The sequence below is a fragment of the Scylla paramamosain genome, unplaced genomic scaffold (assembly GCF_035594125.1).
Source record: "Scylla paramamosain isolate STU-SP2022 unplaced genomic scaffold, ASM3559412v1 Contig2, whole genome shotgun sequence".
NCBI classification, from domain to species: domain Eukaryota; kingdom Metazoa; phylum Arthropoda; class Malacostraca; order Decapoda; family Portunidae; genus Scylla; species Scylla paramamosain.
The window spans coordinates 4,843,942-4,863,409 of NW_026973667.1; the positions used below are offsets into that span (position 1 = coordinate 4,843,942).

Genomic DNA, 19,468 nt, shown 5'->3' on the forward strand with positions numbered 1-19,468 from the left:
TTACGAGGTTCATGAGTGACAAGATGGTTCCCTCTGCCTCGCCAGACTCGCAGCACCCACCCCGCCTCTCTGCTTCAGTCACCAGCCTGCCCCTCCCTCCCTACTTGCCTTCCTCCCACCCCCTGGACAGGCAGCGTGCAGGCTTGGTAGACACAGATGAAGCATTCTTTCCCCAGCACTTGCCTTCACACCCACGGCCACGGGCCCCTCCGTCACAGCGTTAACCACCCAACAAGCACCGCATCACAGCCAGGCGGGGTACAACTGCCATCATGATAGTTTGCATCAACGACCCAACAATACCCAATTATCTGCCACTACAGACGAGTAATGTGTGCGTGGCTTCATTATCTTGTACACAGAGAGAGAGAGAGAGAGAGAGAGAGAGAGAGAGAGAGAGAGAGAGAGAGTTTGTTAATTTATTGCGCCAGTCTACAGAAAACACCATACAAAACTACTCCTGACAGTATAAATTGATAATTCAGATAATGACATGATGAAGGCAAGCAGGTTATGGTCTGGCAGCGTATCAAAGGGAGTGACAGCAGACATAAATGAATTAACGGTGCTGGTTTAGCTTGTTAACTACCTGTCATGAATTAACGGTGCTAGTTTGGCTTGTTAACTACATGTCATGAATTAACGGTGCTGGTTTGGCTTGTTAACTACCTGTCATGAATTAACGGTGCTACTTCGGCTTGTTAACTACCTGTCATGAATTAACGGTGCTGGTTTGGCTTGTTAACTACCTGTCATGAATTAACGGTGCTACTTTGGCTTGTTAACTACCTGTCATGAATTAACGGTGCTACTTTGGCTTGTTAACTACCTGTCATGAATTAACGGTGCTACTTTGGCTTGTTAACTACCTGTCATGAATTAACGGTGCTACTTTGGCTTGTTAACTACCTGTCATGAATTAACGGTGCTACTTTGGCTTGTTAACTACCTGTCATGAATTAACGGTGCTACTTTGGCTTGTTAACTACCTGTCATGAATTAACGGTGCTGGTTTGGCTTGTTAACTACCTGTCATGAATTAACGGTGCTGGTTTGGCTTGTTAACTACCTGTCATGAATTAACGGTGCTGGTTTGGCTTGTTAACTACCTGTCATGAATCATCTTTGGTATGTGATCTACACTTAATATTGCGATCTGTGTGTTATGAATCTTTTGTATGCAATGTACACTTTATATTGTGATCTACAACAAGAAAGGTTGTACTCATCAAGAACAAGGAAAACACTTGTTCTGGTTTGGAGAGAAAATGTCTGGTTAGAGTCTGACGCAGGAGTGGAATGTCTGTTGTAGCGTCGAAGTTCCAAGAAGAGACCGTGAGACACTTCACCCAGTCATTCAGAGAGAAGTCGCTGAAGGCTCAGTAATCCATTCCAATGACTCGCCAGCTTACTCTAATTTAAACCAACTCAAATTTCATCATTTTTCCGTAAATCATCATCAATATTACGGCGATTCTAACATCGGAGGTCGTACTCAAGGAACTGAAAGATCCTGGCTTGATGCGAAGATTCGTATATTGAAAATAATGTGAGGCATCGATCAAAGAACATTTCAGTCACCGAGACTACTTGTGTTGGCGGATGATGACAAAACAAGCTCCTGACGTCTATGTAGCATGTTTAGCCCATGTACTGTACGTGCTGCTCATCGCTACAATATGAAGACAAGAAAAAAATAATTACATTTTCTCTCTATGCTATATATCATTCCAGAATAAATATTTGTACAGTGTAGATACTTTTCCTTGTAGATAATAAGCCAAAGTACGGTGAAGATATTTTTTTCCCTGTAGATAACAAGCATAGCACCGAATAAACAATATAGCACCGAATTAACAATAGAGTGAAGCTGGCTTTGAAAGTAGATAAGACAAGATAGAACTTGTGATATTTTAACTTCAAAAGGCATCATAGAACATAAATACATAAGGGGGCAGTTAGCAGGCAAAAAATTATGGTGAGCTAACAGCCGCCAAACTGTGAGTGGCGGGTCATGACGAGCAGGTAGGTGGTCTTCCTGCAGCAGGCATTGGCATACGTCAAGGAGAGGCTGTCCACGTGGGAGCAGGTCTCCCACAGCAGGACAGTGCAGGCAGTAGTGTTGCAGGTTACTGGAGTCAGGAGAGTGGCACAGGGACAGGAGGTATAATGAAGCTCGTCTGCCAAGCCCGCAACCTGCCACAGGGGTCGGTAGCAGAGTCTTAGCCGCGCCGACACCACACTGTGTTTTCGGACCCACAGGCCCCGACGGCGGTGCTCAAAGCGATGATGACGAAATGCATCATGGTGCTGAATGGTGACGCTGGCCGCCCGCTGGTCATCCGTCCTGATGCTGGTCGAGAGTAGAGAAGCTGCTCGGATCCTGGACTTGAGGCACTGGAGGGAGGGGCTGGGGCCAGCGTGAGGGGCAGGCAGTCCTCATGCAGCTTTAGCCAGGCGATCCACGGCGTCACCATGAGACAGCGAGACACGTGAGGGATCCACACAAACTTGATATCTAGTGACCAGTCATGAGCCAGAGCCAGGCCTGTCAAGATCCTGTTCACCAGGTGACGAGGGGCAGGGTTCGAAGATGTAAGGGCATGAAGGGCTGCCTGTGAGTCACATATAATAACCCCGTTTAGGCTGCCCTGACAGAGGGGACACAGCATCCAAGATGCCGTGTAGCTCACAGAACGTGGAACTGGAGCGAGTCGGCAGCCGACGCCCAACCCAGCCCACTTCTGGTGGTTCCGTGCCAGGGGAGAAAACTGCACCTCCCGCTGTGCCGTCCATCTGCACAGACAGACCCATCCGTGTATGTGGTGCGGCGAATCGATGGTGGAGACTGTCGCTATGGCGTCCATTGCTAGGTGTTTCTGCAGGACCGGAGAGAGAGAGAGAGAGAGAGAGAGAGAGAGGGCGGGGATAAGAACAGGATGGGGGCAGGGGGAGGGAGACGGGAGTGGGGAGAGAGAGAGAGGTGGCTGAGTGATACACGTCCTGACTGTCCTGCAAAACTATACCTGCCCGAATGTCTACTTCGCTCCTGCTGACTTCCCTTTCACTCGTCTCTCCACACAGTCCCGGCACCACCACCACCATCCACTCTCTTCCTGCCTCCACTCTGACATCCCCCGTCCCCCCGTCCCCTCAGCATTATTCGGGCACTCAGGAGGTTTGTAATGACATCAGCGTTTTCATCCAAGGGTTACGTTATGTCTGGATTAATGCAGTTCATTAAATCCATTGCTAATCCCTTCATTGTTTAGATTGCGGAATAAAAGAAAGTTTTTGCCCAGAAATGAACAGTCGCTGTCTTAAGATGATCAGGTTGAGGTTATTTCCACAAAACCCTAGAGGTGGCGTGACCATTCTGACACAAGCTTGGCCGCGCGCGCGCACACACGCCTTGCCTGCACTGGACCGAGTCACTGCAAACTTCCGCTTTCAGAAACGCTTAGCTCTCTCAACACGACTGTTTTCCGAGGCCACAGAGATGACTAGTCGGGTTCTCAAGAGTGTTTCTCCTGTTAACAATGAAGAAATCTTGTTGATCTGTCTCTGGAACTCTAAAAACTCCTTTAAAAACGCTATTTTCCACTATTTTTCAATGCCAGAGATGATTACCCTGGCTTTCTCCGGTTAACAATGTATATATCTTTTTTTTTAATCTGCCACTAGAACTAAAACATCTGTAAAACCCGTGTCACTTCAACTAAATCCTGATGAATATAACAGAGATGGGGTTTCAGAACAAGGTGGCGTGCGTATTAGTCCCTGGAGCCACGCCCGTTCCCACACCTCGATGCTTCCCTGTCTTATGTTTAGGCAAGAGTTGTACAGGTCCCGTGCTTGGCGTGGGCAATGGGGAGTATCGGCCCAGTGAAGCGAAGGTATGTTAAAAAAACGCGCCAAAAGTTCGAAGCACGACTTGATCCCCTGAGCATTCCACCTCGTGTTTCGCGTCGTCCCGTCACTTGTCCTGGTGCTGCGAGTGCTGTGCGTGCCTCGGTGGTGCTGCGAGTGCTGTGCGTGCCTCGGTGGTGCTGCGTGTGTGTTGGTGGTGTGCAGGCTGTGCTGTCCTGAGGGGGTCACATTTGTAGCAGGTGTCAGTTTGTGGGGGTGTTAAGGCAATGTGACCAGATTTTTTGGGGAAATTGTGTTGAGGTGGTCACTCAGAGCAGACATCAGATGCATTTTATTTATTGCATTTTTATTTATTGTTTTGTTAGTTTATTTATTTATATTTTTTACATGTAGAAAATTTTATAAGAACCTTTCTGGGGGGATTACCGTAGCCTACTTATTAGCAGACGCAATTAAACCGTTTATTTGTTTATTTCTGCGCAAAATATGACGGCTATTCAACATGTGATCTGTACAGTGAAGGAACCAGCTGTGAAATTAGTGAACTGAATGGATCTAAACCTAACTGAACCCCGAGATAGAAACGATAATATCACACCAACATTAACCACCTCTTCCTCTGCACCCGTCTCTCTCTCTCTCTCTCTCTCTCTCTCTCTCTCTCTCTCTCTCTGGTGTGTGTTGCCAGTTATGAAGGGAAGTCTCTCAGAATCGCCAAATTAGAAGGTGGAAAGGAGTCAGTGTTGCCATCACTATTTAATGCTGTGGTGATGAACTGCTGCTGTCAAGGGTTCCTCCGGTCACCACGAGGAAAAACACATCCATTAAACTGTTTCTCATATTCTGTACTTAAATGTTGTCCCAGGTGCACACTGCTATTACAATTTTCCTTATTTGATGTGGCCAGATTACATTTTTTCCTTATTTGGTGTGATCAGATTACATTTTTCCTTATTTGGTGTGGCCAGATTACATTTTTCCTTATTTGGTGTGATCAGATTACATTTTTCCTTATTTGGTGTTATCAAATTACATTTTTCCTTATTTGGTGTGGCCAGATTACATTTTTCCTTATTTGGTGTGATCAGATTACATTTTTCCTTATTTGGTGTGGCCAGATTACATTTTTCCTTATTTGGTGTTATCAAATTACATTTTTCCTTATTTGGTGTGGCCAGATTACACAAATTCCTTATTTGGTGTGGTCAGATTACATTTTTTCCTTATTTGGTGTGATCAGATTACATTTTTCCTTATTTGGTGTGGCCAGATTACATTTTTCCTTATTTGGTGTGGCCAGATTACATTTTTCCTTATTTGGTGTGGCCAGATTACATTTTTTTCCTTATTTGGAGTGATCAGATTACATTTTTCCTTATTTGGTGAGGCCAGATTACATTTTTCCTTATTTGGTGTGGCCAGATTACATTTTTCCTTATTTGGTGTGGTCAGATTACACAAATTCCTTATTTGGTGTGGCCAGATTACATATATTCCTTATTTGGTGGGGTCAGATTACATTTTTCCTTAATTGGTGTGGCCAGATTACATTTTTCCTTATTTGGTGTGGCCAGATTACATTTTTTCTCTATTTGGTGTGGCCAGATTACATTTTTCCTTATTTGGTGTGGCCAGATTACATTTTTTCTCTATTTGGTGTGGCCAGATTACATTTTTCCTTATTTGGTGTGGCCAGATTATATATATTTAGTGTGTGTGATGACCCAAGGGATGACTGAAGCAATGGTTGTGGTGATGACTGTAATGGTGGTGACTGTGGTGATGAGTGTAGTGATGACAGCCCCTCTCTCAACACCACACTGAAGGGAACACTCTTGAGAACACCCTCATGTGCATCTGTGTGTGCGTCTGGGTCTCTATGTGCGTCTGTGTGTGTGTCAGCCTCACGTGTGGCCGTGTGCGTCTCTGTGTGCGTTAACCTCAAGTGCATTGGTACGTGTGCGTCTGTGTGTGTTTGTGCGCGTGTGAGCCTCATGTGCGTCTCTGTCAGCGTTAACCTCAAGTGCACCTGTATGTGTGTCTGTGAGCGTGTGAGCCTCATGTGCACGCCCGTGTGCGTCGCCATGTGCGTGCAACCTGACCACCGTATCCTGGTAGATCCTGTAGAGCCAGTCAACGTCCATGCAACACGTCACATTCACCAGCTTGTCTCCGCGTAGCGACGACACAACACGCCTTCTCTCTTCCTGAGGTAGATGCTGAATACCCCCAAAGTGTGGCGGGTAGTGTGGGTGTGTGCGCGTGTTACCCACATCCTCGTTGACGTCGTCATGAAGCACGTGGAACAAATTATCCGGCTTGAAACGCGCCATTACAAGCGTGTGGTGATCCAGACTCCACACCTCCCCTTGAACTGCATCGCGTGGAACAGCCGTGACATGGAAGAGGAAACCGTTGTGTCCCAGTGCTGTAAACAGGTGGAGGCGGTTCTGTAACGCCTCCACGCTGTCCACACCTTCCAGTGCCGAGTCTTTTCCGAGCACAAATGCAAATTCTTGGTATACCGGACTGTAGTAAAGGTTCTCAAAGTGGCATTGCAAGGTGGAGTGAGGCATCGTGTGGCACCAAGTGGATGTGGGTGCCAGGGAGGTGGGTGGATGGAGGGGGCGGAGGGTATCAGTTGGGCTTTGTTTGTTGGGATGGTTTTCTTTGAGGGTGTGTGTTTGGTGTGTGTCTGGTGGTGGTAGTGGTGGTGTTGTGGGGTGGTTTGTTTGTGTTTGGGGTGTTCTGTGGTGGTGTGTGTGTGTTTCCTGTGTTGTTTGGGGTGTTCTGTGATGCGTGTGTGTTTTGTGATGTGTGTGTGTGTGTCTTGTGTTGTTTTGGGTGTCTTGTGGTGTTTTGTGTTGTCTGTAGCAGTTTTAGGGTGTTGTGTGTTGGCTTCAAGTGTTCTTTGAGGTGTAGTGTGACCCTGTGTGTTGTCTTCTGCAGTGTTGAGGTGCTGTGTGTGTGTTGCCAGTGTTGCTTCTTGTTCTGCCTCATCCTTCACAGTGTTGAGGTGCTGTGTGTGTGTTGCCAGTGTTGCTTCTTGTTCTGCCTCATCCTTCACAGTGTTGAGGTGCTGTGTGTGCATTGCCAGTGTTGCTTCTTGTTCTGCCTCATCCTTCACAGTGTTGAGTTGCTGTGTGCGTTACCAGTGTTGCTTCTTGTTCTGCCTCATCCTTCACAGTGTTGAGGTGCTGTGTGTGTGATTCTTTTAACAACACACACACACACACACACACACACACACCATCATGAGCATCCAAATTCTCTATCTCATCCACACAACCCTCCCACCACCACTGTCCCGCCTGGCACTCTCCACAGGGATTTTTCTAAGGTTATAAGGGCACCTCCATAGGACACAGGCAGTCAAGTTTCCTGGGGCCTCGAAACGATTGCTACTTAACAAACTGCAATCAGCGCCCATTATCAACCTCCGGCCACCAAGTGGAATCCACAAATGTGTAAGAGGTTGGTGTTGCCATGGTAGCAAGGTTCATAAGTTGCACCATCTCCTGAGGTGGTGTAAGTTAACATCACCTTGCCCGAAAACTATTATATAAATGTTTGTGCACAAAACTTTTTTCATTGTTTACAAGCTTTACCACCAAGAAAGCATCGTTTTGTGATGCATAAAATGAAATCTTTCATGGAACACTGAAAATAAAGTAGGAAAAGGAAAAGGCTGATTTGCCCCACATGTGCATGTTCCCCATTCCGCCTCGCAGCAAGAAGTGTGTATTGTGATTAAGTATTATTTTTGTCATTTCTCCTGCATATATTGGATATTTGTTTTGCATACTTCCACGTTCGTGCATTGAGGTGAGAAAGACGCTTTCAGGATCGCCTTGACCCCTTGGCATCGAGTGATAATGAGCTCATGCTCAAATATCACTTCCCTCGGCAGACCTAATCCTCTTGTGATTTGGTATTTACCAAATTACACCCAGGTTTTGCTGTCCCTGAGATTGTTTGCCAGTGGGTCCTTCCAAAATGTCATTGGAGACACTGCAGGTAAGATATGCTGGTGTTGCATGCTTCAGCACAGGGGCTGGCTGTTTTGATAATTGTCAGGGAGCCTTTTCCCTGACCTTATTACTGGTCTGTTCTCTTACATTCTTCGCATATACCTTTAGATACACTTAAAACATAACTTTAAGGTGAGGAAGAAGTGCCCCTGCCCTTCAGGAGTCCAGGGGATGGGCTAAGGTCCCTCAGAGGCTGCCAGAGGTTAGGTTAGTCAACGCACACTTATATTTGAAACATTACCTAATCTAACGTAACCACAGGGGCTAGACCCACCTTTACAGACACCAATATCAGTTAGCATAACCTCTGGAACACCTCTGAAGGACGGGGGCACTTCTCCCCCATCTAATACTATGTGTTTCAGGTTTATCAAGAGGTTTGTGAAAGAATGGAAGAGGATAGATGTGTAACAAGAGGTTTGTGAAAGAATGGAAGAGGATAGATGTGTAACAAGGACAAGAGAGAACTCTAAACAATTACTACTTTTTTTTTTAGACAAACTGCACAATATTCCATAAATAACTTTTGTAGGTGAATAAACTGATGTTGTTCATTGGGGTGCATAATATTCAAGTGTGGCTGACTTTCAAGGATAAAAGGCATTAAAGTCAACTTCCTGCATGCCACTGTTTATAACGCTGTAATCCAGTGTTAGGAACTTGTCAAGCTTAGTTCCTGGTGTCAAAATATGTGAGTGCATAATTAATAAGGAGGGATGAGGGATAATGCTAACCTTACAAAACCAAACCTTACCAAACCTGCCATCAAGCACCCCTGGGGCTGCCCCTTCCTCACCCACCCCATTATTATTCATGTGTACAAATATTTCTAGACTTGTTAGGTTTATTTCTGACATGTTTCTAACACTGCCCTAAGGATAACTTAATTTACTATACTGCTGGCAAAAAAAAATTGACAGCAGAAGTAATATGTGTATGGATATGATGGCAGTGATTGAAGTAATATGTGTATGGATATGATGGCAGTGATTGAAGCAATATGTGTATGGATATGATGGCAGTGATTGAAGTAATATGTGTATGGATATGATGGCAGTGATTGAAGCAATATGTGTATGGATATGATGGCAGTGATTGAAGTAATATGTGTATGGATATGATGGCAGTGATTGAAGTAATATGTGTATGGATATGATGGCAGTGATTGAAAGAACACTGCATTGCATGCAGAAGGATCATTAAATTTGTGACCGTTTTTGTTTTTTTCTTTTGGGCCTACAACAAAGATGTATCTTATTTAAAATAAATAAATAAATAAAATGAAAACTAATGGCTTATAATCTGCTTGCAGACCTACGCAAGTGTCAGCAGAGTCTTTGAGTGTGTGTGCACCGAGTTGAGTGAGTGTGTGTGCACTGAGTTGAGTGATAAGTCGGTGCAGGAAATCAAGATGCCTCCAACACACCTTGATCAAAGGAGAACTGCACAACAGTTCTTCAGGATCAAAAACTTCCCAAGGGTTACTGGGGCCACTGATGATAAGATTAACAATAATGTATTTTTGTTTTAAATTTAGTGTTACTGTTATAATCTATCACTTCATCAGTGTTTCCTTTGAGTGAAAGGTATCTCACAGCCTCAAGGTCCTGTTAGGCATTAATAAAGTTTTCAATAATTTATGTATACTGTGTGCATATCCAGTGCAGGGGTGGTGTATATATATATATATATATATATATATATATATATATATATATATATATATATATATATATATATATATATATATATATATATATATATATATATATATATATATATATATATATATATATATATATATATATATATATATATATATATATATATGATGGATATATGTAGCTACTGTGTAACATGATCATGTAATACTTTCTTTTGTGTGCACAGGCACCCACATTGCCATCAAGGCCCCAGGTGTGGACGAGGCCCTTTACTTTAACCAGAAAAGGTATCACTCCCTCTCAACATCCAACTTGTTTGTGATGCGAATGGAGTGATCCTCAGCTACTGCTCCAGACTCCCAGGTATACAGTATCATTGCATTACATGTTTACCCAACCATGTATTTTATTGATTTTCATGTGACTGCACATGGTTACTGGTATTGCATAAGAAAACAGTGTGATAAGCCTTGACATTAGTTATAAATGGACAGTTGACATACTCCTTGACAAGTAATGAATCCTCTTGTAGTATGAAATCTCACTTTTCACAGGTGCCTGCACTCTTATGGAGGTAGCTTGCAGTACAGACCCATCAAGTGTGTGAAAATAATTAATGCTTGCCTGCTCCTACACAACCACTGCATCAAGTTCCTGATGACGTATGTACTTGTCGCTATTTTTCTGGTAGTTGACGGGATATATCAATATCATGGACATTAGATTTGATTTAACCGAGTACAGTCATGAGTGTTCTCACACTTGTTGTTAGGGTAATGAAATTTGTCAGAAGTGTACCGTCATTTAACGAAAATAACATTTGTTTTTTTCCTACAAAGGTGTCTTGAAAGTCATTATGGTTTGGGCCAGTTTTGGATCACGAAAATGCTAAATGTCAAACTACACGTCTGTTCCTCTCGTACAACATAAACTTTAAACAAATGGAAGGGTTAGGTTCCAACCCCTAGACCTCTCAAACCCTCACAAAAGTCTGCTTACAGCTACCATCTCTTGAGGATGAAGCAGTGCCCCATGCTGGTGCCGACCCTGCTGTGCTGCAGAGGGGTCTACGTGCTCCAGGCAGAATTGTGCAGCAAGAAATCATACAAAACTTCTTCCAGCAATGAAGTAAGGAAGTCAGGTATCATTTACCTATGTCAGTAATCATGTAATGAGTGAAGTAATGGTTTTCCATGTATCACTGCATACTACATGAAAGAGATGAGTGCAGCATTTTATTTCATCAAATACTTAAGTGGCTTGCTAGTATTAGGTATGAATAACACAAATTAACACAAAATGAATTAATACAAATAACACAAAAAGTGCTGTAGATTTATTTAAAAAAAATTAAATGATTGGTAATGGCAAAGTTTTTGCAAGAAAAAGAAAAAAAATCAATAACATATGAGCATAGTTCAGTTCCTGTAAAAAGTAAAAAAAAAATAGTTCCTGTAAAAAGTAAAAAAAAATATATATATAAATAAACATATTTATAGAAATGCCCACCAGCAGGTCACCACAAAGCTTTCTAATGTAATTTTTGTACTTTAAGTAACACAAAGGCATTGTAGGTATCACAGTGAAGAAATGCTTTGGTATTATATTGCACTAATATTAACATGCTACTCTAGGTAAATAATAGAATTAATTAATGAAGTGCTCAGCAAGTGTTACCAGCTGCTGCAATGAATGCAGAATGTTCCTCTGCACTTCAACAGATTGTCAAAGTGCCTGGGACATGTTTTGTACAGCCAGCCCCTGCTCCTGCTGCACCATCACCAGCTCGCCCATGCTCAGATGAATCTGCTGTTGGGTTTCCTGCGCTTGAGAGAGAACTTCCAAGTCTGAGTGGCCACCTGCAATACAGTTTAGAAGCAAACACGACTTTACACCACAAGTTACAAAATAAGTGGTATTTTAGATATCGTCATGCTATCTTGTTGTGTCCCTTTACCTCATTTGCTCCTTGGACCTTTCTGCTATAGTGTACACAGGGTGGTGGTATGACACACTCATGGAATCACCAATTTAAAAATATAATGGCCACCTGAGAGAAGTATTCCTAAAAAAAAAAAAAAAAAAAGTTTAAAGTAGAAAAGACACACTGGCAGGAGTTGTATAATCAGTGTTCATCGTACTGGAGGACAACTGAATACATGTTAACATGTTACTCACCATTGCATGTAGTCATCTGTAACATGGATGATTTGAATGTCCTCATCCAGTGAAGATGACACAGGATTGTCAAATCCAGAGGCCCCTGCAGAGCCAGCAACACCATGAGAAGAGGGTTGGATGGGTCCAACACTACTGCTGGTGGAAGGCTCTGGTCCTTCTAGAGGCTCTGACACTTCTGGAAGAGAAGAAAAAAAAAAAAAAAAAAAAAGTAGAAAATAAGCTGGTATTCTTTGAGTGATGTTTTTTATTGACTAATTTTTCTTAATTATCAGTCAACCTAGTCATGTCTATGTCTATCACATGGTTTTGTTGAGTTGGCGTGCAAGTGTGCAGATCTCTACGTTCAGGAGGATGAGTATTGGACATGATGCAGCTAGCCCCATGGAAGATGATGCTGTAACATAATTATTGTTACATTACAGTACTACACTTAGCTAAAAATGGCAGTAATTTACAAAATGTAATTTGACCTTAAGTGTAGCCACACCGGCTGGGCATCAATTGGCTCTCAGGTGATCTGTTTTACTGATCACACCCATCATCGTAGGGTCGAGGAAAGGCAGTTCTCCCTGACACGTTTATTGATGAGGTAGGCATGACCGTAAGAACTGCGAACAAGTTCTCGGTCTCAATTTCTTACAAAATAACATACACATACAAGTACAGGAGGCAGTGTCGGCGACGCGCGGGCTTTCTTCCCTCACCAGTGCTCTCCCGCCACTCTGTCTCCCAAACTGTTCCGCCACCAATCCCAGGGCTGCTACACGTCACGTGATACTCCCGAGCCCCAGGGTAGGCGGCCAGCGAGGTGACGTAGTGTGACGTCATCCTCCACTCCCGCTGGGACTCAGTCTGGGTATCTTCATGATCTTGTCCTCTCGTGACACTACCCCCTCCTGTAAAGAGACTGAGCGCCCTCGCTCCCCAACTCTCTCTATTCCCTTTAGGTTACAGATACACCCCCAAAAACAAGAAAATAATACTTCAACTTTAGGTATATCAAAAATCAACAAAGAACATAATCCTCACTCCATTTGGGTGGATGCCGCTCCCGTCTGGGTCTCCCTACTACAGGTCCAGCGTCGACATCCGCCAGTGCCCCCTCCAAGGGACACAACTCATCCGCTCCACCTTCCTCCATCACCAGCGGCTCAGGCTCTCTCAGGTCCAGGTCTCTGTCATCCTCCATCACCAGGGGCTCGTCGTCCCCAAGGCCCTCGTCCTTGTCCTGCTCTTCGTCACTGGTCAGGAGAGCAGCTCGCTCTCCCCAGGAGAAGTTTCCAGGGCCATGGTAAACCCAGAGCCTGTCAGCGTGCACCACCAGTGCCCGCTTCCTTGGCCCTTGGCGTATCCTGAAGGTGACGTCCGAGATGACTTTCTCCACCACGTATGGCCCCTCCCAGGGGCTCTGGAGCTTAGGGGACAATCCTTTCTTACGCCGAGGGTTGTGCAGCCACACCTGATCCCCCTCGCTAAAGGGTGGTGCCGTTGCCTGGCGGTCATACCGGTCCTTCATCGCCTCACCGGACACCTTCAGGTTACCCCTCACCTGATGGTGCACCTCCCGGAGACGGTCTTGTAGGGCTGTAGCGTACTGGGTGATGGTAGTGGGCAGGTCTTCGTCCGGCGGCCTGCCAGTCACGAGGTCCACTGGTAGCCGGAGCTCCCGCCCACACATCAGCCGGGCTGGCGTGTAACCGGTCACCTCATGCTCGGCTGACCGGTAGGCCAAGAGAAGCAGGGGGATTTTTAAGTCCCAGTCCTCCTGCCCTTCCTGGCAATATTTGGCCAACTCCTGCCCCAACGTGCGGTTGTAGCGTTCCACCATGCCATCCGACTGCGGCCGCAGGGGTGTAGTACGAGTTTTCTTGACGCCCAGCAACTGGCAGCACTCCCGGAATACTGCCGACTCAAACTCCCTGCCCTGGTCAGAGTGCAGCTCGTGCGGCACGCCAAACCGGGCGAAGAACTCGTCCACTAACACACCTGCCACGGTGGCAGCCTCATGGTTTGGCAGCGGATACGCTTCCGGCCATTTAGTGAAGTAGTCCATGGTCACACACACAAAGCGGTTACCTCTCAGTGTCTGAGGGAACGGACCCAGGATGTCCACTGCCACCCTCTCCATAGGTGCCCCAACCTGATACACCTGTAAGGGAGCAACTGTCTTTCTCCCGGGGCCCATCTTCCCACAGCACACGTCACACACTTTGCACCATTCACTAACGTCCTTCCGCATGCCTACCCAATAAACCCGCTGCTTTAACCGCCCTAGCGTTTTCCTCACACCGAAGTGACCACTTGCATTTCCACCGTGAGCCTCGCGCACTAAGGCCTCCCTCATATTCACAGGGACAATTGTTTGCCAGAAGGTCACACCGCCGTCACATGACTCCCACCGCCGTTGCAGCACACCGTCACTCACTCGCAACACTGCCCATTGCTGCCACAACGCCTTGGCGGCAGGGCTTAGCGGGGCCACGCTTTCCCATGGCGGTTTTTCTTCGCCTTCTTCCCGCAGTGTCACTATGGGCCCAATATCAGCGTCCTGTCGCTGGGCCTGTTTGAGGTCCTCTCCCCACTCAGTGTCACTGACAAGACCGGCAGCCTTCACGCACACAGGCTCAGTCTCATGGCGTCTACAATGCCTGTAGTCACTGTCGCAAGGACGGCGACTCAAACTGTCAGCATTGCTATGCATTTTTCCAGGCCGGTATTCGATGTTGTAGTCATGCTGCTCCAGCTTGCCAATCCACCTGGCCAGCTGCCCCTCCGGGTTTCTGAGGGTTTTCAGCCACCTCAGAGCAGCATGGTCTGTCCTGATCTTGAATCTGGCCCCGTACAAGTAAGGATGGAAGTGATCAATGGCCAGGATCACTGCCAACAACTCCTTACGAGTGACGCAATAGTTCCTTTCAGGGGCTGAGAACTTCCTGCTGAAGTAGGAGACGACCCACTCTTGTCCGTCTTTCTCCTGGGACAAGACGGCTCCTACTCCCTCAGCACTCGCATCACAATCCAACACGTATGGTTTCATTGGATCCGGGTACGGTAACACAGGGGCGTTAGCGAGAGCCTCTTTCAGAGTTTCAAAGGCCCGTTGACAGTCCTCGCTCCAGTGAAAGCATGCCCCTTTACGAGTCAAGTGATGGAGTGGCACCGCAATTTGCGCAAAACCCTTCACAAACCTCCGGTAGTACGTACACAACCCAAGGAACCCGCGCACTTCCGTCGCACTGCGCGGCACTGGCCACTCCTTAACTGACTCTACCTTACCAAGGTCTGTTTTCACTCCCTCACTACTCACTATGTGACCCAGAAACGGCACTTCCCTCTGGAACAGGCTACACTTCTTTGGACTGAGTTTCACATTTGCCCCCCTGAACCTGTCCAACACTGTCTTAAGCCTCTCCAGAGCCCCCTTGAACGAATTCCCGTACACTAGCACATCGTCCAAGTACACCAGGGCGCTTTTCCACAGCAACCCATCCAACACACGCTCCATTAGACGCTCAAAGGTGGCCGGGGCATTCACCAGACCAAAACTCATCACTTTAAACTGATACAGTCCCTGCCCATACGAGAAGGCTGTTTTCTCTCTGTCCTCCTCCGCAACCTCAACTTGATGGTAACCTGATTTCAAGTCTAAGGTGGAGAACCACTGGGCCCCCGTGAGCGCGTCAAGCGTGTCATCCACCCTCGGTAGAGGGTAAGAGTCCTTTGTCATCACCGCGTTAAGGCCCCGATAGTCCACACAACACCTGGTAGACCCATCCTTCTTCTTAACGAGGACAACAGCAGCACTCCAGGGACTAGCCGACTTTTCGATTATCCCTTGCGCGCGCAACTCCTCCACAGCTTTTTCCACTTCCAGCCGACGAGCAGGCGCAATCCGGCGGGGCGGCAACTTAACCGGCCGACTATCCCCTGTGTGAATGCGGTGTTTAACCAGACTGGTCCGGCCCAGGTCATTATCTCCCTGCGAGAAGACATCTGCATACAGAGTCAGCACTTCCTTCACCTCGTCCACCTGTTCCCCAGACAGGCATGCCGAACTCCTCTGCAATAGATCCTGCAGATGAGGTGGAACCCCAGTGCTACTCCCCTGCATGTCCTCGCAATGACCTTCCGGGTCCATAGTCGTCTGTACACCTTCACACTCTTCCGACCCTTGACTTTCCTCCTTCTGTTCCTTACTGAGATGGCAGCGGTGGCTGGCTTCGGGTAGGGACGCAGTATGGGCTCGGTGAGTTTCAATTGAAGCTTCACACTCCTCTGCGTCAACACCGCCCTCCTGTAGCGGCACCACACTACCTCTGACCGACATAGTCATTTCCCCGAAGTCCAGCACCGCCCTGCTCTGCTTCAGGTAGTCTAGGCCGAGCAAGTTCTCCCCGACGTCCGCTACAAAGACGGGAAGAGGCTCCTCCGTGCTGCCAACCGCAATCCTGGCATGCACTGGTCCCCTCAGCTGTGTGCAGTGCCCTGTAATACCACACAGTTGTTGCTGGGCCACTGGGGGCTGTCCAGTTGCCACCACCCCGTCCTGCACGAAGGTACGTTCCGCGCCCGAGTCCACAGTGAGGCAGCAAGATTTGCCATCCACTTGCCCGCCCACCTGCACTGTCCGGGCACCCTCGGCACGGCAACTTAGGCGGACTGGGGTCTCTGGCTCTCTGGCTGGCGCTCGACCCCTTCCACCAGCCTCTTTCCGTTTCCCCCAGCCTCCTTGCTATCCCTGGGAGAGACGAGGGCACACTCTGCCGTCTTGTGCCCCTGACCGCAGTTCCAACAACAGGGTTTGTACTGGTACTGCCCTGCTCTGCCGTTGACAGCCTTTCCGCTATTCGATCCCTGCGGGCAGTACCTCTTGGTGTGCCCCTGCTGCCCGCAAGAGTAGCACTTACCCCTGAACTCACCTAGGGGCGGTGAAGGGTTAGAGTAGGCCTTCTGCACGGCCCCTTTCTTTGCCTTCACTCTCTGCGGGACATAATTCCCGCTGGGTCGCTCCCGCGTCGTCCAGAGAAATGACTCCATCTCCAGGCCCCTCGCCAGGGCCTCCTGAAGGTCCTTGGGGTGTGCCTGCTGGACGTATATCCTCAGTTGTTGGTTATCGATGGCATCAACGAACTGATCCCGCAGGAGAATGGTGATCATCTCCTCACTGGCCTCCGGGTACGCACGCCGCACCAGCACCTCCAAATCCTGCGCCAGGCGTGTCAGGGTCTCCCCCGGGCCTCGTAACCTGGCCCGGAACCTTGTCCTGAACACCTCAGTTTGGTGCTGGTACCCGTACCTCCTCTCCAGTGTCGCCGTCACTTTACTATACGAGCACCGCTGGGCAGCTGGCAGCTGGTTCAGGACTTCTAATGCCGGTCCTTTGAGTGCCCACACCAGCTGCATGGCCATCTCAGGGCGACTCCACTGGCGGGCGCTGGCCAAGAGCTCGAACTGTGTCTTATACGCTTCCCAAGACACTATTCCATCGAACTCCTGTGGCCGGCGCCTCGTCCCGTCCTTCAGCCTCCGTGACGTGGAGCTGGCAGCAGAGGGGTACGACTTTACTGAGGCTGGCGGGGATGGTGGAGGTGATAAGACGTTTACAGGAGAGCGTAGGGGAGACGGTATCACCTTGGCCAATGGAGAAAGGCTGTTTAGGCTTCTGTGACAACTATTATCCTCCTCCCCTTCGTCACTCCCCCCCTCAGTCTCACTAGCACGCCCACTTGACCGGAACAGCGTGCCTTTATGCTGAGAGAGTACAGGAGGCGCCTGTGCCGCCACAACCTCATCCACATATCTCCTCAGTTCACTGGCCGCTTTTTCCACCTCTCCCTTCACCTGATCCTTGGTGAACACTTCACTTAACACCTCGTCTTTAACCCGTGAACACTCCTCCTTCACGAGCCCCATAACCTCCTTAAATACACGGTCTACACTGCTCATCACCGCTTGCAACTCAGCATGCTGTACCTCTCCCTGCGCCTTCAGGGCACTCATAACATCCGCTAGTGTGATTTCTTTCGCCGCCATGCTGACTTAATTACTGTAAGGCACCGTAACTTAACACAACACGCAGCTTACCATGGCAAAACACACTGCACCGTCCGCCCGCCCGCTGCGATCCACAAGTATGTTACCCGTACCACCGCTGCTCGCCTCCCCTGTGCAATACACACGCACACTCGGGAACACACCGCGACGCACACAGTTAGCACTTAACTCATCCCACTCCTGACACCACTGTAACTTCACCACCCCGTGGGCCGTCACACTTACACTTTTAGGGTCCGGTGCTTCCTGCATACGTGACGGTGAACTTACCCTGCGGCGCTCCGTGTTCTCCCCTGGCTCCCCTCAGAAGGCGAGTAGTAAAACACACTTGTGGCTTCTGGCCCTCTATTCTCCGTTGCTCACACTACACAGTAGTCCTATGCTGTAGCTCGGCACCCCGGGCCTCTTGTCGACCCTCGGAAGGCTTCTTGACGCCTCGCTCCAGCTTACAAAGGCACATACAAGTACAGGAGGCAGTGTCGGCGACGCGCGGGCTTTCTTCCCTCACCAGTGCTCTCCCGCCACTCTGTCTCCCAAACTGTTCCGCCACCAATCCCAGGGCTGCTACACGTCACGTGATACTCCCGAGCCCCAGGGTAGGCGGCCAGCGAGGTGACGTAGTGTGACGTCATCCTCCACTCCCGCTGGGACTCAGTCTGGGTATCTTCATGATCTTGTCCTCTCGTGACAATATACACCACCCCTGCACTGGATATGCACACAGTATACATAAATTATTGAAAACTTTATTAATGCCTAACAGGACCTTGAGGCTGTGAGATACCTTTCACTCAAAGGAAACACTGATGAAGTGATAGATTATAACAGTAACACTAAATTTAAAACAAAAATACATTATTGTTAATCTTACCATCAATGGCCCCAGTAACCCTTGGGAAATTTTTGATCCTGAAGAACTGTTGTGCAGTTCTCCTTTGATCAAGGTGTGTTGGAGGCATCTTGATTTCCTGCACCGACTTATCACTCAACTCGGTGCACACACACTCACTCAACTCGGTGCACACACACTCAAAGACTCTGTTGACACTTGCGTAGGTCTGAAAGCAGATTGTAAGCCATTAGTTTTCATTTTATTTATTTATTTATTTTAAATAAGATACATCTCTGTTGTAGGCCCAAAAGAAAAAAAAAAAAAAATCGGTCACAAATTTAATGATCCTTCTGCATGTAATGCAGTGTTCTTTCAATCACTGCCATCATATCCATACACATATTACTTCAATCACTGCCATCATATCCATACACATATTACTTCAATCACTGCCATCATATCCATACACATATTACTTCAATCACTGCCATCATATCCATACACATATTACTTCAATCACTGCCATCATATCCATACACATATTACTTCAATCACTGCCATCATATCCATACACATATTACTTCAATCACTGCCATCATATCCATACACATATTGCTTCAATCACTGCCATCATATCCATACACATATTACTTCAATCACTGCCATCATATCCATACACATATTACTTCAATCACTGCCATCATATCCATACACATATTACTTCTGCTGTCAATTTTTTTTTGCCAGCAGTATAGTAAATTAAGTTATCCTTAGGGCAGTGTTAGAAACATGTCAGAAATAAACCTAACAAGTCTAGAAATATTTGTACACATGAA

The 19,468-nt window shown here is 47.2% G+C and overlaps 1 protein-coding gene across 1 annotated transcript; it reads left to right on the plus strand.

The window, feature by feature from the left end:
- The first annotated feature begins 1,057 nt into the window (after positions 1-1,057).
- Positions 1,058-11,624, plus strand: LOC135096049 (uncharacterized). The gene is made up of 5 exons (XM_063997265.1): positions 1,058-4,055; positions 9,792-9,928; positions 10,120-10,227; positions 10,567-10,693; positions 11,287-11,624. The coding sequence occupies exons 3-5, from the start codon at positions 10,223-10,225 to the stop codon at positions 11,551-11,553; spliced, it is 399 nt and encodes a 132-aa protein (XP_063853335.1). The 5' UTR covers positions 1,058-4,055; positions 9,792-9,928; positions 10,120-10,222; the 3' UTR covers positions 11,554-11,624.
- Positions 11,625-19,468: the final 7,844 nt, after the last annotated feature.

Bases quoted from the DNA above. Each gene is read 5' to 3' on its own strand.
- LOC135096049 (XM_063997265.1), top strand. The intron at 10,694-11,286 runs GTAAGGAAGTCA...GCACTTCAACAG, and splicing joins AAACTTCTTCCAGCAATGAA to ATTGTCAAAGTGCCTGGGAC.